General features: G+C 42.3%; 1 protein-coding gene across 3 annotated transcripts in view; it reads left to right on the top strand.

Moving 5' to 3' along the window:
• LOC143781839 (ATP-dependent translocase ABCB1-like) overlaps positions 1-25189 on the top strand; it is a 576903-nt gene that overhangs the window by 193169 nt on the left and 358545 nt on the right. For all 3 annotated transcript variants that reach the window (XM_077268724.1, XM_077268723.1, XM_077268725.1), the window contains 2 exons: positions 16260-16451; positions 19024-19195. In XM_077268724.1, the coding sequence (XP_077124839.1) occupies positions 16260-16451; positions 19024-19195 (364 nt within the window). The remainder of the gene's footprint in view (positions 1-16259; positions 16452-19023; positions 19196-25189) is intronic.

Genomic DNA, 25189 nt, shown 5'->3' with positions numbered 1-25189 from the left:
AAGGCAACATGCCCGCTGCCTTGGGGTCATCCTTGATTCCGAGCTTTCATTCAACCCCCACATCCAATCACTGGCTCGCTCTTCTTATCTGCATCTCAAAAACATTTCTAGAATTCGCCCTTTTCTTACTTTCGACTCTGTAAAAACTCTTACTGTCTCACTTATTCATTCTCGTCTAGACTATTGTAACTCTCTACTAATCGGCCTCCCTCTTGCCAAACTCTCCCCGCTCCAATCTGTACTGAATGCTGCTGCCAGAATCATATTCCTCACCAACCGTTACACCGATGCCTCTTCCTTGTGCCAGTCATTACATTGGCTACCCATCCACTGCAGAATCCAGTACAAAACTACTACCCTCATCCACAAAGCTCTCCATGGCTCAGCACCACCCTACATCTCCTCTCTGGTCTCAGTCTACCACCCTACCCGTGCCCTCCGCTCCGCTAATGACCTCAGGTTAGCATCCTCAATAATCAGAACCTCCCACTCCCATCTCCAAGACTTTACACGTGCTGCACCGATTCTTTGGAATGCATTACCTAGGTTAATCCCCAATCCCCACAGTTTTAAGCGTGTCCTAAAAACTCATTTGTTCAGACTGGCCTACCGCCTCAATGCTTTAACCTAACCATCCCTGTGTGGCCCATTCAAAAAAACAAAACAAAAAAAAACATAACCAGGTTCCTCGCATCATGTTCTCATACACTTTATGCAGTTAATAGCACTCTGTGTCTGTACTGTTACATACTTAGGCAGTTAACTGGTTCATGCAGCTTTACATGAACACCCGAGCCTTACACTATGGCTGGTCCAAATAACTAAAGCAATTGTTACCATCCACCTCTCGTGTCTCCCCTTTTCCTCATAGTTTGTAAGCTTGCGAGCAGGGCCCTCATTCCTACTGGTATCTGTTTTGAACTGTGATTTCTGTTATGCTGTAATGTCTATTTTCTGTACAAGTCCCCTCTATAAGTTGTAAAGCGCTGCGGAATATGTTGGCGCTATATAAATAGAAAAAAATTATTATTATTATAAAAAGTGCCTCCCTACACTGCTATCATCTCTTAGAGAGAAAATGAAAGCAATTAACCCACTCGCAAGAGACTTCACAATGATGACGGAATTTGAAATAGAGGAAGAGAGGATTGCTGATTTAGAAAATCATGATCCACTCGAAATAACAATGTAAATTATAAATGACTACAATGATGACCAGAGGCGCTACAATGCACCATGGTGCAATGAAGTAGCTATAATTTATCAAAATGCAATTGGTGAACCCCCATTTAATAGGGACATCAGAGTTCACTTCAAAAGTGAAAACTGTTCAAATCGGCTTTCTTCACAGAAAGTGTGATGCAATGACATATCCACTTCTATTCCCATATGGGGACAGTGGATGGACAATAAATGTGACAACTCCAATTGCCCTAAGTGTGCAACATCAAGGAGTTGGTGACATTCATCTACCATCCATACCAGTGGATCAAGATCGACAAGAAAAAATCACCCTGTTGCAGTACTATGTATACAGACTTGCCATTCGTGACGAGTTCAATCCCTTTTTAAATGCTGGGAAGTTGATGCAACAATTTATCGTTGACAGTTACATCAAAATCGAATCCGACAGGATCGAATATATAGAACAAAATCAAAACGCATTACGCGTCGACAGTTATGCTGCGTTACACCAAGGGCTAAAACTGGGACACCAGTAATTTTACTGTCCACTTTCACTGGAAGCCAATCAATGTTGGTATATGTGCTTCAATAAATATGTATACAAAGGACATGATTGTGCCAATATCAAGTTTGATACATTAAACTGTAATGAACCAGCCATGTACCTAGATTCTGGTAATATAAGCACTCCAGAGGGCATGTGGAGAATCAGAAAAAATAAAATGCATGATGCTTCACATATCATTAAAAGGTTTGCTGTTCACCTTGAAAACATGCAAGTGATTTTCGAAGATGGTAATGTGGATATGATTATTTCGGACTCAAAAGCCTCTACTCTGCAGGTTTATTTTGAGCTAAACCGAGTTGACGCTTCCGCCCGTCAGTATTTATACAGTGAAATCCCTGAACACTATGTCTGGGATAGAAAAGCTATACAAGAAGGATGGAAAAAATGATGGGCTCAATTTGGGAAAACAATTGTCCAAATGTATACAGTCTCTTTAACAGATGGTGAGCTGTATTACCTAAGACTCCTTTTACTTCACATAAGAGGAGCAAAGTCTTATGCTGACTTAAGGACTGTCAATGGAGTTGTACATGACATGTATAAAAATGCGTGCATTGATCTTCATCTTTTGGAAGACGATTCCCAATGGGAAGATGGAATAACGGATGCAATCGCTTTCCAAATGTCCTACCAAGTTCGTGAATTATTTGCTATAATTTGTGTATATGGGGAACCAGCTAAACCATTGGCATTATGGCAAAAATATAAAACCTAATTTAGGGAGCATTACACCAGGCAGTATACTCCAGAAATTGCTGAGCAACTGGCTTTTTGTGATATTAATGAAGTGCTCTTAAGCAATAAAATGTCCAGTGCTGACTACTGATTTCCAACTCCAGTAAATGTTCCAGATGAAATACTGGATCAACTGAATTATGCTGTAATAAAGCAGGAGGCTGAGCAATTGAAAGCTATGCTTAATGAAGCTCAGAAATCAGCTTTTGAAGCAATTATGCAAGCAGTCAATGCTGTATCATAGCCATACGACATTAGCTCACACTGTTTTTTTTCTGGATGGCCCAGGAGGCAGTGGGAAGACATTTTTGTACAACTGCTTGCACAAGACACTACAAGCAGAAAATAAGTCTATTTGCTCAGTAGCCTCCACTGGATTGGCGACTACATTACTACAAAATGGTAGCACCTACCATTCCAAGTTTGGCCTTGGAATTACAACAAATAAGACCACAGTGTCAAAAATTAAGCCAACCTCCCTTCAAGCAAAGGAGGTTAGGGAGTCATCTGTCGTTGTTTGGGACGAAGTAACAATGACTCCCTGTTTTAATATGAACGCTGTGGATAATTTGTTCCAAGACATATGTGGAAAAAAAAGACCATTTGGTGGAAAAGTTTTCATAAACGGTGGTGACTTTTGTCAAACCCTACCAATAGTGGAAGTTGGAAAAAGAGCCCAAATTGTACAGTCCACCATTAAATACTCAAAATCCTGGAATCAGTTTTCACGGTTCCAGTTACAACAGAATATGAGAACGTCTCAGGATGAAGTTGAGTACAACTCATGGTTACTGAAACTTGGCAATGGAGAGTTGTCAAATTATATGGTCTACCAGAAGACACAATTGAAATCCCAAATTCTTTTATTGAAGAGGGTGCTTTAATTACAGCTATTTTTAGCGACTCAGTTGAGATTACCGATGCAACAGTAGAAGCAATTGCCAATAAAGCAATTCTTATGCCATTGAATGATGACGTTCACGCCTTGAACAACAAAATTCTTTGTCAAGTTCAAGGTGAACACTCAACATATCTCTCCGTCGACACAATTGCAGAAGAGGAGGGTGTGATTCTCACAGATTACCGTGTAGAGTTTCTTATCTCTTTGAATCCCACTGTTATGCCTTCTCATGAACTAACGCTGAATCCAAGAGCTGTAATTATGCTCCTGCGTAATCTTAATAGAAAGCGTGGCCTTTGTAATGGCACAAGACTTTATGTGAAAAGCATAAAAGCAAATGTTATTCATGCCATTGCTTTAAATGGAAAAGCAAAGGGTCAGACAGTTCTTATTCCAAGAATTGACCTGATTTCTAAAGATAAAAACTTGCCAGTCCAGATGTGACGGTGTCAGTTTCCTGTCATGTTGGCTTTTGCAATGACCATCAATAAATCTCAGGGGCAGTCCTTGGATATTGTAGGAATTTATTTGCCTCCCCCAGTGTTTTCACATGGGCAGTTATATGTGGCTTTCTCCAGGGTAAGGAAAAACCAACAAATAAGGGTCAAAATATTTGAGACACAGAAGCAAGGTAAACTTATTCCTAATGTTTACAAATGGTTTACTGTCAACTGTGTGTACAAAAAGTCTTTTATTAAGGTTTTTAACAATTGTAAAAGCCAAAAAATTTTGTACACAAAAGCGGGACTAACTCCTAGCCGCGGTCTACAGACCAAGCATTGGGCATGGGTAGGGCCTTGGAGACTGATCCCAATTGCACTCAACCATGGGAAACACTCAGGAACTTTGAGGAATAGCGCTGTTGGATAGCTCTACCCGTTCATTTCCTTTAGGAATAAGGCTATGGGATACCTCTACCCGTTCACTTTCTTCATGGATAGCGCTATCAGATAGCTCTACCCGAACAGTATTAATTACAGAGCTTTTTCATACACAAGGTGGGAGTGGCAGGAGAGGTACACCAGGTATTTATGTTTGCTATTAGTCTGCACATACGCCAGTCTGGTGCATGGGAACACCCCATGGCAAAGTCATTCTGCTGCGTGGTTACACCCCATTGCGTGGTTCGTGATCACAGCCCGAAGGGCGCGCAATCACTTGTGCTTGTTTTCAAATGTAAAGTGCTGCAGAATATGTTGGCACTATAGAAATAAAAAATATTTTTATTAAATTATTTTTATCCAGTACCAGAATGTCATTCTCTCCCAAGCTGCTGCTTATCTACCGAGTTTCCTTTTTCTCCTACTAAACTATACATGACGTTCATCTCTGAAAGGGCAAACAGAGCCAGAAAGACCCTGAAAGGTCATTTTATCTTTTTTTTTCGCTCTCTTACTATTGCACGGGTCACAGGAGTTTTCTCTATGGGATATCCAGAACTGAGTACAGGAGTTAAGAAATACTGCCTAAGTGTATTTATTTCCCAACCATCCTGTAGAATGTAAGCCCACAAGGGCAGGGTCCTCTCCCCTCTGTATCAGTCTGTGATTGTTAGTTGGTTTACTGTAAGTGATATCTGTAATTTGTATGTAACCCCTTCTCATGCACAGCACCATGGAATCAGTGGTGCTATATGAATAAATAACAATAATAATTATTTGTTAACCCAGCATGTTCTTAACTTTGTCTTCCTGTCTTTAGTACCTCTTTGACCTCCCGCCCATATACCATTGTGAATTAATTGAGACAGCCTTGATTTCTGCCTATACAACTATCATTTCCACCTGCTTCCCTGGTACCAAGAATTGGTGTCTATGTAATCTATCCTTTTAGTAGACATTGGTAATGAAGACTTTCCCATGGTAGTGACCTGTGGGGAAAGTCCATGCTCCTTTGCAGAAGTTAATGGTTAAGGAATTTGTCATGGATGTGTCAGAGGCTGCAGACCGTTGCACTGCATCTGTCTGCAGAAGGTCTCAGCAGTTTGCTTTGCAGACTTCTGCTTGGTCCTTTGATGCTAGGACCCAGTGTCCACCTCTCCCGGATATAATGGTCACACCTGTATCTGGGTGTTTATAACTCCCAACTTGCTGTTGGAAGTTGCGGGTGATATTTTCTATTTGCACTTCTCTGTTGAGGCTTGGAGCTGCAGTAGTCGGCTAGCATCCTATTTGGAGTTTGAAGGACAACAGTGTTTCTCTCTGAGTCTACTCAAGCTAAGTTTTCTATTGTTTTGTGTATCCTAGCTGTCTTTAGTGTTAGCGGGGTTCGACCAGCGTTTACCCTATCCTTCCCTAAGCAGGGCTTACCGCTACTGTCTGACAGGGACTAGGTATCCTGCTTGGCAATAGATGCAGAACGTATTTATGGTCTCTTAGGGCAGATAGGGTGACGTTAGATCTGCCTATGGGTCTATACTCCCCACTTCCCTAGTGTTGGGCTTCCCTTCCCCTTATTCCTTTGTGTTGCACTTAGTCTGTCCTACACGTTGCATGACAGAATTATAAGCCCCCGGAAGAAGCAGGAGGCGAAACGCGCGTCGGGGTGAGGGGACGCCAGCAGCACGAGGTAATACCACCGGTTTTATACCTTATTGTATCAGCGGCCCTTTATATATACTGGTTCCTATGTGTAATAAAAACACTCCCACAGAAATAACACGGATCCCACACACAAAGTGTGCAGGTGTGAACAGGTAATTACCTTTACCCATGTATATGTAAGAGGACAATGGCGTATACTCCGGAAAATTGAAACCAAACAAAAAAGGAGTTCTATACAGAAATTAAAATAATAATTTTATTACCATAACTTGTAAAAAGACATAATAGTCCAAAGTTTTTATACACAAAAATTACAATCAAAGAAGAAAAGGAGACCCTAGTACAAAAAACATCCGAGTTACAGGCAATGGAAGTAAAAAATACCATGGTATGAGTATAAACATGAGTAAGCACCCATACTAGCACAAAAAGATGTGGTCTAGGTAGTCAATTTAATTATACCAGTGTCCAAGTGTCCACTTGGACACTGGTATAATTAAATTGACTACCTAGACCACATCTTTTTGTGCTAGTATGGGTGCTTACTCATGTTTATACTCATACTATGGTATTTTTTACTTCCATTGCCTGTAACTCGGATGTTTTTTGTACTAGGGTCTCCTTTTCTTCTTTGATTGTAATTTTTGTGTATAAAAACTTTGGACTATTATGTCTTTTTACAAGTTATGGTAATAAAATTATTATTTTAATTTCCGTATAGAACTCCTTTTTTGTTTGGTTCCTATGTGTGTACCCTATTGGGCTTTGGGTTTTGTATATTAGGTGATGTTACCACTGTGTACATCACCATTACAGATAGATGGTTTTATTTGATACCGCTATTTTTTCCTTGGAGCCATTTCAACCATTAAGCTATTGAGCCATAATCTTAAGGGTGCCTAACCACTGATATTATTTCTGACTTATGAGTATGGTATGTTAATTTTTCCGAATCTTCTGGTGTCCCCTATGGTATTTATGCTTTTTTAAACTTGTGATTTTTTAAATTGATATCAATAAACAATGTTTTTAATATGGGATCTCTTCTTCCTTCCCACTGGAATTATGTGTTCTACCAAATGATATTAGAATGTAAATGCCTAAGCATTATTTTCATGACAGATGTGCATTAAAACACAAAATAATAATAATCTTTATTTTTATATAGCGCTAACATATTACGCAGTGCTTTACAGTATGCACACATTATCATCGCTGTCCCCGATGGGGCTCACAATCTAAATTCCCTATCAGTATGTCTTTAGAATGTGGGAGGAAACCGGAGTGCCCAGAGGAAACCCACGCAAACACGGAGAGAACATACAAACTCTTTGCAGATGTTGTCCAAGGTGGGATTAGAACCCAGGACGCCAGCGCTGCAAGGCTGCTGTGCTAACCACTGCACCACCATGCTGCCCATAAAGTCAATTTAAAGGAAGTCTGTCCTCCCAAAAATACATTTCAAACCTTAACCAACTATACTGTGATAAAGCAATTTTAGTCCCTATGAAAATTATGTTAGCAGTGTACCTGTTACTGGTTCAGTGTCTGAGAAAATAACTTTTAATTCAAGGGGCTTTGGCCCAGAGTTTAGTGCCCTGTTATGGACCTTCATTCTGCATATTGGTGACTTCCCCCATATCTGACAGTGTTTTCTTTCTTGAGTAAACATTGGAAAAACCAGTACTGGTGAGATTCATGGTCCGTGTCCGTGTGCCATCTGTTGTGGATTCTGTTTGTGGGCTCCCTCTGGTGGTTACTGCTGGTACTGGGTGACTTTGGTGGGTTGCGGCCTTTGGTTTCCACCTGTCCATCAGAGGCTGGGTGTTTCCTATTTTACCTGGCCTTTCTGTCATTTCCTTGCCGGCTATCAATGTATTCAGATGTGCTCTGTTTTGTTCCTGCCTACCTGCTCCCAGATCTTTCAGGATAAGCTAAGTGCTGATTTTCAGTTGTTTGGTTTTTTGTCCAGCTTGCTTATTATGTCTTTATGCTAGCTGGTAGCTCTAGTGGACTGAGGTTCTCCCCATGTGCCATGAGTTGGCACATGGGTTCTTGTAATCTCAGGATGGTTTTTTGATTAGGGTTTTTTGCTGACCGCTCAGACCCCTTTTGTATCGTTCTGCTTTCTAGTTTACAGCGGGCCTCTATTTGCTAAACCTATATATATCATCTCTATGTGTGTGCCTTCCTCTCATTTCACCGTCAATACATGTGGGGGGCAACTATACCTTTTGGGGTTCGTTCCTCTGGAGGCAAGTGAGGTCTTTATTTTCTCTGCAGTACTAGTTAGCTCTTAGGCTGGTGCGTGGCATCTAGAACCAACGTAGGCACGCTCCCTGGCTATCTCTAGTTGCGTTTGTCAGGCGTAGGGCAGCGGTCAGCCCAGGTTCCATCACCCTAGAGCTCGTCCGTTATATATTTGTACCTTGCTTGTCCTGTGCTATCCCTAGCCATTGGGATTCATGACAGTATAGCCGGCACACAAAGTGTTAATTGTTTGGGCTGAAGCAGGAGAATAAGAAGTGTTTAAGGGAATTTTTTTTTTTTTTTTTTCCCTTCAGAGTTTTGCTGCCTAGCCCTTAATTGCTGTCTAGCTGCTTCTTACCTCCTCTTAACCCTTGAATGGCTCTGATCTTAGCTGTATAACATGGATGTCCAGAGTTTGGCTTCCAGCCTGAGTAATCTCGCGGCAAAAGTTCAAAACATACAGGATTTTGTTGTTCACACTCCCATGTCTGAACCTAGAATTCCTATTCCAGAGTTCTTCTCTGGAGATAGATCTACCTTCCTGAATTTCAGGAACAATTGTAAATTGTTTCTTTCTTTAAAATCTCGCTCCTCTGGAGACCCTGCTCAACAGGTCAGGATTGTAATATCTTTCCTGCGGGGCGACCCTCAGAATTGGGCATTTGCATTGGCACCAGGGGATCCTGCATTGCTCAGTGTGGATGCGTTTTTTCTGGCATTGGGATTGCTCTATGAGGAACCCAACCTGGAGATTCAGGCTGAAAAGGCTTTGTTAGCCCTCTCTCAGGGGCATGATGAAGCGGAAATATATTGTCAAAAATTTCGGAAATGGTCGGTGCTTACTCAGTGGAATGAGTGCGCCCTGGCTGCAAACTTCAGAAATGGTCTTTCTGAGGCCATTAAGGATATTATGGTGGGGTTCCCTACGCCTACAGGTCTGAATGAGTCTATGGCTATGGCCATACAGATTGATCGGCGTTTGCGGGAGCGCAAACCCGTGCACCAGTTGGCGGTGTCTTCTGAACAGGCACCTGAGACTATGCAATGTGATAGAATTCAGTCCAGAAGTGAACGGCAAAATTATAGGCGGAAAAATGGATTGTGTTTTTATTGTGGTGATTCAGCTCATGTTATATCAGCATGCTCTAAACGCACAAAAAAGCTTGATAAATCTTTTGCCATTGGTACTCTGCAGCCTAAGTTCATTTTGTCTGTGACTCTGATTTTTTCACTGTCTTCCATTTCCGTTGATGCCTATGTGGATTCGGGCGCTGCCCTGAGTCTTATGGATTGGTCATTTGCTAAACGCTGCGGTTTTAGTCTGGAGCCTCTGGAAGTTCCTATTCCTCTGAAGGGAATTGACTCTACACCATTGGCTATGAATAAACCGCAGTATTGGACACAAGTGACCATGCGCATGACTCCCGTTCATCAGGAGGTGATTCGCTTCCTTGTACTGTATAATTTACATGATGTACTAGTGCTGGGGCTGCCATGGTTACAAACTCATAATCCTGTCCTGGACTGGAAAACAATGTCTGTGTTAAGCTGGGGATGTCAGGGGGTTCATGATCATGCACCTCCGATTTCAATCGCTTCATCTACTCCTTCTGAGATCCCTGAGTTTTTGTCTGACTATAGGGATGTTTTTGAGGAGCCTAAGCTCAATTCGCTCCCTCCTCATAGAGATTGTGACTGTGCTATAGAATTGATTCCTGGCAGTAAGTTCCCTAAGGGTCGTTTATTTAATCTGTCACTGCCAGAGCATACTGCTATGTGGAATTATATTAAGGAGTCCTTGGAAAAGGGACATATTCGTCCATCTTCGTCCCCTCTGGGAGCAGGTTTTTTTTTCGTGGCAAAAAAAGATGGTTCCCTGAGGCCTTGTATAGATTATCGCCTTCTGAATAAGATTACAGTCAAATATCAGTATCCATTGCCATTATTGACTGACTTGTTTGCTCGCATTAAGGGGGCTTGGTGGTTCACTAAGATAGATCTTCGCGGTGCGTATAATCTGGTGCGGATAAAACAAGGTGATGAGTGGAAAACCGCATTTAATACGCCTGAGGGCCATTTTGAGTATTTGGTAATGCCTTTTGGACTCTCCAATGCTCCGTCAGTCTTTCAGTCCTTTATGCACAATATTTTCCGTGAATATCTGGATAAGTTTATGATTGTGTATTTGGATGATATTTTGGTGTTTTCTGATGACTGGGAGTCTCATGTTCTACAGGTCAGGAAGGTGTTTCAGGTTCTGCGGGCCAATTCTCTGTTTGTGAAGGGCTCAAAGTGTCTCTTCGGAGTCCAGAAGATTTCTTTTTTGGGGTACATTTTTTCTCCTTCTACTATTGAGATGGATCCCGTCAAGGTTCAGGCAATTTGTGACTGGACACAACCTACATCTGTTAAGAGCCTACAGAAGTTCTTGGGGTTTGCTAATTTTTATCGTCGGTTCATTGCAAATTTTTCCAGTATTGTTAAACCTTTGACTGATTTGACTAAAAAGGGTGCTGATGTTGCTAATTGGTCTCCTGCGGCTGTGGGGGCCTTTCAGGAACTTAAGCGCTGGTTTTCTTCTGCTCCTGTGTTGTGTCAACCAGATGTTTCACTTCCTTTTCAGGTTGAGGTTGATGCTTCCGAGATTGGAGCGGGGGCGGTTTTGTCACAGAGAAGTTCTGATGGCTCGGTGATGAAGCCATGTGCATTCTTCTCTAGAAAATTCTCGCCCGCCGAGCGCAATTATGATGTGGGTAATCGGGAGCTTTTGGCCATGAAGTGGGCATTTGAGGAGTGGCGTCATTGGCTTGAGGGTGCTAAACATCGTGTGGTGGTCTTGACTGATCACAAGAATCTCATTTACCTTGAGTCTGCCAGGCGTTTGAATCCTAGACAGGCTCGTTGGTCGTTGTTTTTTTCTCGTTTCAATTTTGTGGTTTCATACCTGCCAGGTTCAAAGAATGTGAAGGCAGATGCTCTTTCCAGGAGTTTTGTGCCTGACTCTCCTGGAGATTCTGGGCCTACTGGTATCCTTAGGGATGGGGTAATATTGTCCGCCGTATCCCCAGACTTGCGACGTGCATTGCAGGAGTTTCAGGTGGATAAACCGGATCGTTGTCCACCAGAAAGACTGTTTGTTCCGGATGATTGGACCAGTAGAGTCATCTCCGAGGTCCATTCTTCTGTGTTGGCTGGTCATCCTGGAATATTTGGTACTAGAGACTTGGTGGCCAGGTCTTTTTGGTGGCCTTCCTTGTCTAGGGATGTGCGTACCTTTGTGCAGTCTTGTGAAGTGTGTGCTCGAGCTAAGCCTTGCTGTTCTCGGGCCAGTGGGTTGTTGTTATCCTTGCCCATCCCGAAGAGGCCTTGGACGCACATTTCCATGGATTTTATTTCTGATCTCCCGGTTTCACAGAAAATGTCCGTTATCTGGGTTGTGTGTGACCGCTTTTCTAAGATGGTTCATTTGGTGCCCTTGCCTAAGTTGCCTTCCTCCTCTGAGTTGGTCCCTTTATTTTTTCAGAACGTGGTTCGTTTGCATGGGATTCCGGAGAATATCGTTTCTGACAGGGGATCCCAGTTTGTGTCTAGATTTTGGCGGACATTTTGTGCCAAGATGGGCATTGATTTGTCTTTCTCGTCTGCATTCCATCCTCAGACGAATGGCCAGACGGAGCGAACTAATCAGACCTTGGAAACTTATTTGAGGTGTTTTGTTTCTGCTGACCAAGATGACTGGGTTGCTTTTTTGCCACTGGCCGAATTTGCTCTTAATAATCGGGCTAGTTCTGCCACGTTGGTCTCTCCTTTTTTTTGTAATTCGGGGTTTCATCCTCGTTTTTCCTCTGGTCAGGTGGAGTCTTCGGATTGTCCTGGAGTGGACGTGGTGGTGGACAGGCTACATCAAATTTGGAATCAGGTGGTGGACAATTTGAAGTTATCTCAGGAGAAGACTCAGCAGTTTGCTAATCGCCGTCGCCGCGTGGGTCCCCGACTTCTTGTTGGGGATTTGGTGTGGTTGTCTTCTCGTTTTGTCCCTATGAAGGTCTCTTCTCCTAAGTTCAAGCCTCGGTTCATCGGTCCTTATAGGATCTCGGAGATTCTTAACCCTGTATCTTTTCGTTTGGATCTCCCAGCATCGTTTGCTATTCATAATGTGTTCCATCGGTCGTTGTTGCGGAGGTATGAGGTGCCCGTTGTTCCTTCGGTTGAGCCTCCTGCTCCGGTGCTGGTGGAGGGAGAATTGGAGTATGTTGTTGAGAAGATCTTGGATTCTCGTGTTTCCAGACGCAAACTCCAGTATTTGGTTAAGTGGAAGGGTTATGGTCAGGAGGATAATTCCTGGGTGGTCGCCTCCGATGTTCATGCGACTGATTTGGTCCGCGCCTTCCATAGAGCTCACCCTGATCGCCCTGGGGGTTCTCGTGAGGGTTCGGTGACCCCTCCTCAAGGGGGGGGTACTGTTGTGGATTCTGTTTGTGGGCTCCCTCTGGTGGTTACTGCTGGTACTGGGTGACTTTGGTGGGTTGCGGCCTTTGGTTTCCACCTGTCCATCAGAGGCTGGGTGTTTCCTATTTTACCTGGCCTTTCTGTCATTTCCTTGCCGGCTATCAATGTATTCAGATGTGCTCTGTTTTGTTCCTGCCTACCTGCTCCCAGATCTTTCAGGATAAGCTAAGTGCTGATTTTCAGTTGTTTGGTTTTTTGTCCAGCTTGCTTATTATGTCTTTATGCTAGCTGGTAGCTCTAGTGGACTGAGGTTCTCCCCATGTGCCATGAGTTGGCACATGGGTTCTTGTAATCTCAGGATGGTTTTTTGATTAGGGTTTTTTGCTGACCGCTCAGACCCCTTTTGTATCGTTCTGCTTTCTAGTTTACAGCGGGCCTCTATTTGCTAAACCTATATATATCATCTCTATGTGTGTGCCTTCCTCTCATTTCACCGTCAATACATGTGGGGGGCAACTATACCTTTTGGGGTTCGTTCCTCTGGAGGCAAGTGAGGTCTTTATTTTCTCTGCAGTACTAGTTAGCTCTTAGGCTGGTGCGTGGCGTCTAGAACCAACGTAGGCACGCTCCCTGGCTATCTCTAGTTGCGTTTGTCAGGCGTAGGGCAGCGGTCAGCCCAGGTTCCATCACCCTAGAGCTCGTCCGTGATATATTTGTACCTTGCTTGTCCTGTGCTATCCCTAGCCATTGGGATTCATGACAGCCATCCGTATGTACATATGTGGCATCCATGTAACATCTGTTTATCCTTTTGTTGTCTTTGTCCATGTGTCCGTGTTTTCCATCTGTGTAGCTTCCGTGTGCCATCTGTGAGTCTGTGTGACACGTACTGGTGCCTGAAAAAAGCAGTACAGTTCGTGCTGATCCCAGACTCTGGCTGCTGAAGGCAGCTTTCATTATTGTCGTCTGGTCTTCCTGTGCTCAGTGCGACCAGGTCACAATGATGGGAGTTTTTTTCAGCAGCAGTTGTGTAAAATTAAGAATTAAATTAAAAAAATGGCATGGCCTTCAGTGTAATTTTATTAACCAGCAGAGTCAAAGCCCACAGCTGGGGCTGATATTAATAATCTGGGAAAAAGGACAATATCCCAAACGGTTTCCAGGCTCTAAATAACAGCTCACAGCTCTATCTTCCCATTTGCAATGTGGCAGTGGCAAGTGAGGTAATAGGGTTGGGGTTGATGTCAGCTTTGTATTGTCAGCTGACATCAAGCCCAGGTGTAAGTAATGGAGAGGCATCTATAACACACCCCAATTACTAGCCCCATAGTAAGAGTTAAAATAAACACACAGCAAGAATAAAATCCTTTATTTGAAATAAAATTCAAAACCGTTTTACACATGTATTAAAAAATAAAAAACAAAGTTATACTCACCTTTACGCCTAAAATCCATTGAAGCCCATGTCCCCTGTAAAAAAACAATAATAATAAACAACCATATTCCTCACCTGTCCTATGAGAAGATAATCCATACTGTCCCACACCGTAATTCATCTCTGCTGCATCTGCTCTTCAAAGTGAATGGTGGCAGGATGCGACCGTTCATGCTGAAAACCAGGAGACACTGAGCTGCTGAGAACACAACTTCAGTGACAAGAGGTGACATCATATAGGTTACTGCCGGTCACTGAACCTGCATTCACATGCTTAGCTCAGTGTGAGGTGGGATAATGAATGAGATCACTGCTAGCACCGTGAGAAAACTCTCAGTCTTAGGCCGCCATCACACATGCGAGTTTTACGGACGTAAGAGCGCAGAAACTACGTGCGTAAAACTCGCATAACATACGGCACAATGCTTCTCAATGGGTCTCGTCCTATCAGCCGTATATTACGGATCCGTAATATACGGCGTTCTACGGCCGCAGAAAATCGCAGCATGCTGCGTTTGTCAGCGTATCGCGCAAAAAAAATCGCCAATGAAAGTCTATGGGGGCGAGAAAAATACGGATTCCACACGGACCAGCAGTGTGACTTGCGAGAAATACGCAGCGGTGTTAGTGAAAAGCCGGTAATTCAATTGCCGGCTTTTCATTTCTCCTGCCTAAACCCGACAGGATATGAGACATGGTTTACATACAGTAAACCATCTCATATCCCCTTTTTTTTTGCATATTCCACACTACTAATGTTAGTAGTGTGTATGTGCAAAATTTCAGCGCTGTAGCTGCTAAAATAAAGGGTTAAATGGCGGAAAAAATTGGCGTGGGCTCCCGCGCAATTTTCTCCGCCAGAGTGGTAAAGCCAGTGACTGACGGCAGATATTAATAGCCAGGAGAGGGTCCATGGTTATTGGCCCCCCCGTGGCTAAAAACATCTGCCCCCAGCCACCCCAGAAAAGGCACATCTGGAAGATGCGCCTATTCTGGCACTTGGCCACTGTCTTCCCATTCCCGTGTAGCGGTGGGATATTAGGTAATGAAGGGTTAATGCCACCTTGCTATTGTAAGGTGACATTAAGACAGATTAATAATGGAGAGGCGTCAATTATGACACCTATCCATTATTAATCCAATTGTATGAAATGGTTAAAAAACACACACACACATGATTTAAAAGTATTTTAATGAAATAAACACAGCGGTTGTTTTAATATTTTATTGCTCTCTCAATCCATTTGCAGACCCTCGCTTGGCAAAACAATAAACCCACAATATACATACCTTCTGCTGACCCGTCACGTCCCACAAGGTAATCCATCTGAAGAGGTTAAAATAATTTACAATCAGGAGCCCTGCAAATGCAGCTGTGCTCGTGCTTGTAATTCCCCGGCGAATGAAGGAAATGTAGGTCTTTGACCTACATTTCCTTCAGTCGCGGTGATGCGCCCCTGCTGGATGTTCTCATGAACTGCAGCCTGGGAACTTTTTCCCACGCTCCAGGTCATATGAGGACATCCCTTTATTTTAGCAGCTACAGCGCCCAAATTTTGCATACACACACTACTAACATTAGTAGTGTGGAATATGCAAAAAAAAATGGGGATATGAGATGGTTTACTGTATGTAAACCATGTCTCATATCCTGTCGGGTTTGTGAAGGAGAAATGAAAAGCCGGCAATTGAATTACTGGCTTTTCACAGATATCGCGCTGTAGTAAATATAAATACAGACTATATATATATATATATATATATGTCTCAATGAACATTTGAGCACATAAATCCATTAGATGTCGGTTTTGCGAGAAAATATCGCAGTACGGATGCCATACGGATTACATACGGAGGATGCCATGCGCAAAATACGCTGACACACCCTGCCTACGGATCACTATTTTGGGAATATTTCTCCGTATTACGGCCATAAAATCCGGACCGTATTGTCTTACGCCGAGTGTGACGCCGGCCTTAAAATGAGAAAAAATCACAGAAAATTCTGTAAAGAGAAAAAAACAAGACTGCAAAATAGCTTTTTTTGGTCACAATTATTTCCAAACAAAGTGCAATAAAAAGTGATCAAATCATATTGTTCAATATCATCAATAGAAACTACAGCTTGTCACATAAAAATGAGCAAATTAAAATCAGTAAATCTTATTGTGCTATTTATTCCTGCTTTCTTAGGGTTGCCATTCCTTATGTTGGACTTGGTTTTTCTATATTAACTTTAAGTTTTTTTGAAATATCGACATTTATGGTCTCAGCGGCAAGACAAATTAAGAGGATTCGGCTAATGTTTTTTAATGCTATTCTTCACCAAGAAATGGCTTGGTTTGATTCATATCAGATTGGAACTTTGAATAATAGAATGTCACGGTAAGTATTAATACAATAACATTAAGAGAAATGTTTTGTATAATCATCACTCTTGATACATGACCGTTATAATGTTTGGTTCACAATGTGATACCAACTGTTGTCTACTTGTAAGAGCCAATAACAAGTGAATGATCATCCATTGGAATGCTTGTTCCCAATTATCAGCTCTTATAAGGGCCCATGCACATGACCATATTTACGGTCTGAATACGACCCAAAATTACATCGAATCACACTTGGACCAATGTTATTCTATGTTATCTTTTTCCATATCTCCTCATCCAAGAAAATCGAATCACCCTTTTGTCACACTCTGATCAAACTCATAATCCACCTGATTTTGTCAGATGAGTGAAAATATGCTGGAGTGACGCTAGCCTAAAAAGGACAACAATCATTTGACAAATGAGAAAAATGCTCATTCGTCCAGTATGTAGAATTTTATTCCTACCTAAAAATTTGTGTAAACAGGTGATATGCTGCCGATAACAAAATACTGTATTAGGAAAGAATGACCATAATAGCAATAATTTAATCCTCATCATTCTTTTGTCGGCCTGTGTATATGACCAGTAATTGGTAGTTTAATGGCCTTGATGGCTCTTCTAAATGGTACATTATATCAACTGCTCAATATTTAAAAGCTAATACTTTGCATACAATTAACTACTAGATTTAAAGGGGTGGCCCAATACCTAAAATGCTTTTTTAAATTTAAATTCAAATTTTAAAGAATCACTCCTTCCATCAAAGTTGTTATCTTTTTAGTATATTGCAGCCATCATATTATACAACACTGCGTACTTACAGTAGCTCATTTTGCCTTCCTGCCCAGTAAGTTCTTATCTTTTCTCTGCTCTATGTAGAAACGGGAAGTCTCTTTTCCCTGCATAAATCAGTCCCCTCCTGATTCATCTGCTCCCGCCTGGGACTCTTGCATTGACTCATAGCTCATACAAGGAAAATTGACCACCTGTTTGAAGATAGTGCTCAGAAGGATTCAGCTAGTCAGTTTTTAATCACGTGATGTCATAGACCTAATGTAAAAGAGAAGAATTAACTGGGTAGAAAGATCGCAATTTGGTTCCAAAATTGTGCTGATGTAAAGTAAACATGTGGGAAATGTTATTTATTAACTATTTTGTGTGATATAACTCTCTGGTTTAAGGGCATAAAAATTACAATTTGGAAAATTGCAAAATTTTCAAAATTTTTGCCAAATTTCTCTTTTTTTTCCCCCAAAACAATGCAAGTCATATCGAGAAAATTTTACTGCTTTCATAAAGTACAATATGTCACGAGAAAACAGTCTCAGAATTAGAGGGATCCATTGAAGAGTTCCAGAGTTATTACCTCATAAATTGACAGTGGTTAGAAGTGTAAAAATTGGCAGGGTCAGAAAGGTGAAAACAGGCTGGGTCTTGAAGGGGTTAATAAAATCATTCAACACAATTTGGAGTTTGGCAAACTCCTTTATCAGGCATACTGGCAATGCAGCTATATACTGATAGGTCACGTCACCAGTCACATGACTAGAGGTAATACCTGGTGAATGATTCTACAGGGAATATAAAAATAAATAAATGTATAAATATAAAAATGATACTATATTTTAGCAGTAAGTTGTTTCAATACTTGAAATATGCAAAACGATTTAGGGAGAAAAATATCCTAAAGCTCTCCTTTTCCTTGTCTCAACATGCAAAGTATGGAAAGTTGACTAGCAATAAGGGACTTACAAATAAAAGTGAAAAAAAAGAAGAAACACAGAAATGATAAATACTACTTAAATTGTGTTACAACTTCTAATAACGAACATATTCAAATAAAAGATTTAAAAAAAAAAACATTGGCATGTTATTAAAAATTATTTCAGCTTAGTACAATTGATTCCTAAAAAAACCTAAACATTATTTTTATAAGAAACAAACTAAATTTGGCTGCACCCAGTCTTTTAAAAGGTTATCCACTACTAAGACAACCCCTTCTCAAACCCCACACTTGGCCCTGATAAAATAAAAAAGTCTATACTCACCTTCCGTGCAGGCCCTGTTCCCGCGGTGTTGGCACTCGTGATCCCGGGGTTCTCGTGCGGTTGCTGTGACACGTGACTTCAGGCCCAATGAACGCTGGAGTCACTGTCCCCACCTTTGGACAAATTGAACATCAAGAGGAAGTCCGGGCTACAGCTGATCTCTGACTTTCATGTTCAATTTGATAGAAGGCATTGATGCCAGCGCTGATTGTGATCTGAGGTAAGATATTATAACAACCGCACATGAACCTCGGTGAGAGCAAGTGCCGACACCGTGAGAATGGCACCCCCACAAGCGGTGAGTATAAGCTTTTTTATTTTATCGAGGCCAAGCGTGGGGTATGACAATGAGTTGACCTAGTAGTGGACAACTTCTTCAAGAGCACTACTGACATATTCAACTACACTACGTTTTATCCAAAGTTAAAGGTTTGTTTAGATACAAGAGCATATTCTTTTCTCCCTTTGCTACGATCATCACTTTTTACACTATGAAGTGCTCCTTCTAATTTGCTTACATGTGCTTTTTTGTAGAGACATGGGTATCGTATATGATGGGTTGTCCAATAAATTGTGCATGTTCGTGCAAATGATCTCCAGCGCTATCGGTGGCATCGTTATAGCATTTTTGTATGGCTGGAAACTGACACTGGTCATTTTGAGTATTAGTCCACTGATTGGTCTATCAGGAGCATTATGGAGCAAGGTAGGTTTTTAATATTTGGAAACCAAAGAGAAAGAAGTCTATCAGACAAAGGGATTACCTATAAGTAATACATATTTATTTATAAAGATATAAGCCAAAGAATTTCAATTAAAAAATACTAAAAAAATGCAAAATGCATCTACATTATGTACCAACCAGATCAGCTTGTAATGGAGCTAAGATCTGCCCTACCTCATCAGAAGATGCACAAGTTACCTATGAGAAATGTATACACAAGCCTATGTGTAATATGATGCTTACAACAATTGAATAAGTGATAATGCAACAGCCAGGAGCTAAGCAAATTAAAGCCAAATAGAAACCAACATAACAAGTGATGGTGCAACAACAAGGGGATAAGCAAATGCAAATATAAAGTTGTATGAAAATAAGTTTGGTTTACTGCAGGCACAATCTGAAAGCAATCCTAGCTACGAATGAATCAAAGAAAAGGCATAACGGCTGAGTAGTATATATTAAAAAGGTTAGGGTGAGAAACCCACCAACCAGATAAGCGAATAATGGAGCTAAACTCTGCCCTACCTAGTAAGAAAATACACACATTTCTGTGTACTAAATGCATAAACAAGCCTAAATATGAATATGGCTTGTATAACAATTAAAAAACTTATAATGCAAGAACCAAAAGATAGAGGTACATCTCATAAAATTAGAATATCATCAAAAACTTAATTTATTTCAGTTCTTCAATACGAAAGTGAAACTCATATGTTAGATAGAGTCATTACAAACAGAGTGATGTATTTCAAGTGTTTATTTCTGTTAATTTTGATGATTATGGCTTCCAGCCACTGAAAACCCAAAAGTCATTATCTCAGTAAATTAGAATACTTTATAACACCAGCTTGAAAAAATTATTTCAAAATCCGAAATGTTGGCCTACTGAAATGTATATTTAGTAAATGTACTCAATACTTGATCGGAGCTCCTTTTGCATCAATTATTGCATCAATGCGGTGTGGCATGGAGGCAATCTGTCTGTGGCACTGCTGAGGTGTTGTGGAAGACCAAGTTGCTTTGATAGCAACCTTCAGCTCATCTGCATTGTTGGATTTGATGTTTCTCATCTTACTCTTGACAATACCCTATAGATTATCTATGGGGTTAAGGTCAGACGAGTTTGCTGGTCAATCAAGCACAGTGATACTGTTGTTCTTAAATCAAGAATTGGTATGTTTGGTAGTGTGGACATGTGACAAGTCCTGCAGGAGAATGAAATTTCCATCTCCAAAAAGCTTGTCGGGAGAGGGAAGCATGAAGTGCTCTAAAATTTCCTGGTAGATGGCTGCGTTGACTTTGGTCTTGATAAAACACAGTGGACCTACCCTAGCAGATGACATGGCTCCCAAAACCATCATTGATTGTGGATACTTCACACTAGACCTTAGAAATCAAGGTCCCAGAGTCCGGAGGAAGCGTTAAGCGTTGGAATTCTCCCACTGCACGGGATAGATCTCAAGCCTTATCTGCCTCTATGGTCTCCCATTCAGCTTGGGTCACTTTGGGTACTGCTGAGCATAGACATCGGTCCCGGCATCTTGCTCAGGCTCATGCAGTTTGTTTGGTTACTGCTGACTCTCAGCTAAGTCTATGGTAACCAGTGTTAGGCAGTGGCGACCGGTCGCTCTGGAGGCTGTCAAGAAATCCCCTTACTGAACATGTCTGTGATGTGGCGTCTTCCTATTGGTGTTCGGACATCTCCGGCTCTGGTGATGTGGCATTTCCAGATTGGCCAACGTGCGATGTCTCACCCGACTGGGCGTAAGTGTTAGGGGTGGAGTCTTACGTATAAGAAGCCTCCAGCATTTGGTAGTGTGGACATGTGACAAGTCCTGCTGGAGAATGAAATTTCCATCTCCAAAAAGCTTGTCGGCAGAGGGAAGCATGAAGTGCTCTAAAATTTCCTGGTAGATGGCTGCGCTGACTTTGATAAAACACAGTGGACCTACACCAGCAGATGACATGGGTCCTGAAACCATCATTGATTGTGGATACTTCTCACTAGACCTTAGAAATCAAAGTCCCAGAGTCTGGAGGCAGTGTTAGGTGTCAGGATTCTCCCACTGCACGGGATAGATTGCAAGTCTTATCTGCCTCTGCGGTCTCCCATTCAGCTTCTGCAGGTACTGCGGAGCATAGACATTGGTCCCAGCATCTTGCTCAGGCTCGTGCTGTTCATTTGGTTACTACTGGCTCTCCAGCTAAGTCTATAGTAACCAGTGATAGGCAGTGGCGACCGGTCACTCTGGAGGCTAAGTCTAGAAATCACCTTACTGAGCATGTTCATGATGTGGCGTCTTCCTATTGGTGGTCGGACATCTCCAGCTAGGGTAATGTGGCAGCTTCGGATTGGCCCACGTGCGATGTATTGCCCGACTGGGCGTAAGTGTTTGGGGCGGAGTCTTACGTATAAGCCTCCAGCGGCGCACGCGGGTGCGCTAGTATCATTTTATGTACAACTATCTGAGTGTAGTCTCTGCCACTCTGTCTGCAAGTGTTGTGTGTCTGTTTAGCTTGGGACTGAACACGTAGGCAGGCAGCTAGAGTCAGTGGGGGCAAGTAGCCATTGGATTAGCATCTGGTTCCTACATGTGTGTGGTTAGCACTGCAGAGTTCCAGAGCAAACACAACCCTAGTCAGGGTATTAAGCACTGATCATCTGTTCTGTTTCTGTGTGCAAGTGACACAGCTCGGTTGCAGAACTTCTTTTTTGTTTCTGTGTGCGAGTGTCACAGGTCAGTTGCAAAGAATCTGTTCCATTTCTGTGTGCAAGAGACACAGCTCAGTTGCAGAGCTTCTCTTTCGTTTCTGTGTGTGAGTGACACAGCTCAGTTGCAAAGCAGCTCTTTTGTTTCTGTGTGCAAGTGACACAGCTCAGTTGCAGAGCATCTCTTTCATTTCTGTGTGCGAGTGACACAGCTCAGTAGCAGAATATCTCTCATTTCTGTATTGTTCCTCTGTCGAGTAAAAGAGTTTGGAACTCAGCGTTCTGTTCACGCTGAGTGGTGTTTGCCCAGTGTGTACCGGCTATCGCTTGTCGTGTGTTCTGTCATTGTTTACTAACAGCAGTTTTCCATCTCTGCATGGTGGAACCTGGGTTGCGATTGCGCTTTATTATTTATTTTATTTAGCGCAATCTGCTAACCCTAAGGCTAGGTTCACATTGCGTTAATGTGTGCACGCTAACGGACAGTGTTGCACGGCGAAAATTTCGCAATTAACGCCGTGCAATGGGTCCGTTAGCGCACCCATTGACAGCAATGTAAATTTCGCCTGCAGCGCATCGCTAGCGCGTGCCTTTTTCGGCTCGCGCTAGCGATGTGCCGTTCTTCTGTGGCGCGCCTCGGACGCTACCTGCAGCATCAGTGGCAAGCCCGAGGTCCATTCCCCGCTCTCGCAGATCGGGGATCTGCGAGAGCGGGGACATTAACGTGACCCCTAACGCGGCCCCTAAATAAACATTGCGTTAGCGCAATCCGCTAGCGCTAGCGCTAAACAAATTGCCCTAACGCAATGTGAACCTAGCCTAACAGGAAAAATGGAGAGACAGACAATCCAAGCTTCTTGAGGGCTAGTGTGAACAAGTTTTTTGAGGCTTATATAGCTGCAAAAAACATGCGTTTTTAGTGCATTTTTATTACATTTTTGCCTGTTTCTGTCTGTGTTGTTGATTGATTTGAGTGAAGTCAATGTTGAATTTAATTAGGGCTCATCGCAGGAGATATAGGGGCAGCCGACGGTGAGTGGGGGCGCCAATCTCGTTTTAATATTGTTTAGGGTGCCAACCTCCACTGACAGGTAGAAATCAATATAGGACTAATATTGCAGGGGCTATCCAGAGTGCACGGTTGTGTGATTTTTTGCGAATAACTGTCTGTGGCTGTGTTCATGGTTTTTAGATTAAGATTAATAAAATTTAGTATTTTATCAGTGTTATCTAAATTATAAGGTTACTCTTGATTATTCTAGATTGGTTTTTGACCTTCAGGCTGTGGAGCAGCCTATGTTTTTGGTATACTGAAGTCAATGTTGAAAAACACAGGGCAAAAACGCACAGAAAATTGACATGCTGCAGATTATTTTCTGCATCAAATCTGCAAGTCAAAAACACTGTGCATGACACATTCTCTTTGCTGGCATCAGATTTTGCTTCAGGCTGTGTAACAAATCCACTCCAAAAAAAGTGACAAAAAGTACCAAATCTGCAGCCTAAATTTTTGAACAAGTTTTTTTAATAGTTATGTACCAACTGGGCTGGTGTCATGATATTGGCCCATGCTTTTCACAGTGTACCCCTGCTTCTTCGGTGTGTCTCTCTGGCTTTCCCTCCTTGATTGGGCAAGGAGACTTGCCCCCTTCCTCTATCCTTGTCTGATGGGAATTTTTCAAACATATTTTCCACAGTGGCCTTCTGGTATAGCCTCATTTTAGAAGATCTCTCCACCTCAAGAAGAAGAGTTGCAAAGTTCTCCTTGTAGCGTGGTTCTTGCAAGGTGAACAACCAGTACTCTTTTTTGGTCAAGAAATGTAACGCAAGGGTCACTGGAAAGGGAGCGGTACATAAAGTCAGTGTGGAGACACTCTCTGCTAGCAGACGTCTATTTTAAGCAAGCCAGGAAGAACAGGCTGTTATCTATTTGTTGAATTTATATGCTTCTGTCTGGTTGGTAGTGTTGAGCATTCCGATACCGCAAGTATCGGGTATCGGCCGATACTTGCGGGTATCGGAATTCCGATACCGAGATCCGATACTTTTGTGGTATCGGGTATCGGTATCGAAACAACATTAATGTGTAAAAGAAAGAATTAAAATAAAAAATATTGCTATACTCACCTCTCCGACGCAGCCTGGACCTCACCGAGGGAACCGGCAGCGTTGTTTGCTTAAAATGCGCGCTTTTCCTTCCTTCCGTGACGTCACGGCTTCTGATTGGTCGCGTGCCGCCCATGTGGCCGCGACGCGACCAATCACAGCAAGCCGTGACGTAATTTTCAGGTCCTTCTATGCATTCAGTATTTTAAAATTATGTCCCGGCTTTGTGATTGGTCGCGTCGCGGTCACATGGGCGACGCGACCAATCACAAGCCGTGACGTCACGGGAGGCAGGAGACGCGCGCATTTTAAAATGCGCGCGTGTCCTGCCTCCCATGAAGTCACGGCTTGTGATTGGTCGCGTCGCCCATGTGACCGCGACGCGACCAATCACAAAGCCGGAACGTAATTTTAAAATACTGAATGCCTAGAAGGACCTGAAAATTACATCACGGCTTGCTGTGATTGGCATGGGTGGCACGCGACCAATCAGAAGCCGTGACGTCACGGAAGGAAGGAAAAGCGCGCATTTTAAGCAAACAACGCTGCCGGTTCCCTCGGTGAGGTGAGTATAGCAATATTTTTTATTTTAATTCTTTATTTTACACATTAATATGGTTCCCAGGGCCTGAAGGAGAGTTTCCTCTCCTTCAGACCCTGGGAACCATCAGGGATACCGTCCGATACTTGAGTCCCATTGACTTGTATTGGTATCGGGTATCGGTATCGGATTAGATCCGATACTTTGCCGGTATCGGCCGATACTTTCCGATACCGATACTTTCAAGTATCGGACGGTATCCCTCAACACTACTGGTTGGTAAAGAAAACAGACTTTTGCTTGTGTATGCCTGTAATATTGACTTGTAAGGTGACATTTTATGTAACATATTGTGCTCTTATCCTTGATGGCTAGTGATTTTTGCTGGTATGCTAATTACACATTGGCCAAACCAGCCAGTTTGTTGACTTGTACAATAGAGGAGAAAAAACTATGCAAATACATCACTATTCTTACCTTTATCTGTAAATACTTAATGAAGGACCCTTGTTAACCATAACAAGAGGTTATGCCTCTGTAAGAGAGAGCCAGAGATTCAGCCAAAACATCCAGACATCCAAAGGAACAGAGACAATACAGCAGCCAAAACATCATGGTT

This window comes from Ranitomeya variabilis, chromosome 6 (genome assembly GCF_051348905.1).
Source record: "Ranitomeya variabilis isolate aRanVar5 chromosome 6, aRanVar5.hap1, whole genome shotgun sequence".
Classification (NCBI taxonomy): Eukaryota; Metazoa; Chordata; class Amphibia; order Anura; family Dendrobatidae; genus Ranitomeya; species Ranitomeya variabilis.
The sequence above is the reverse complement of the archived record's forward strand: the minus strand, read 5'-3'. Positions and strand labels throughout refer to the sequence as shown.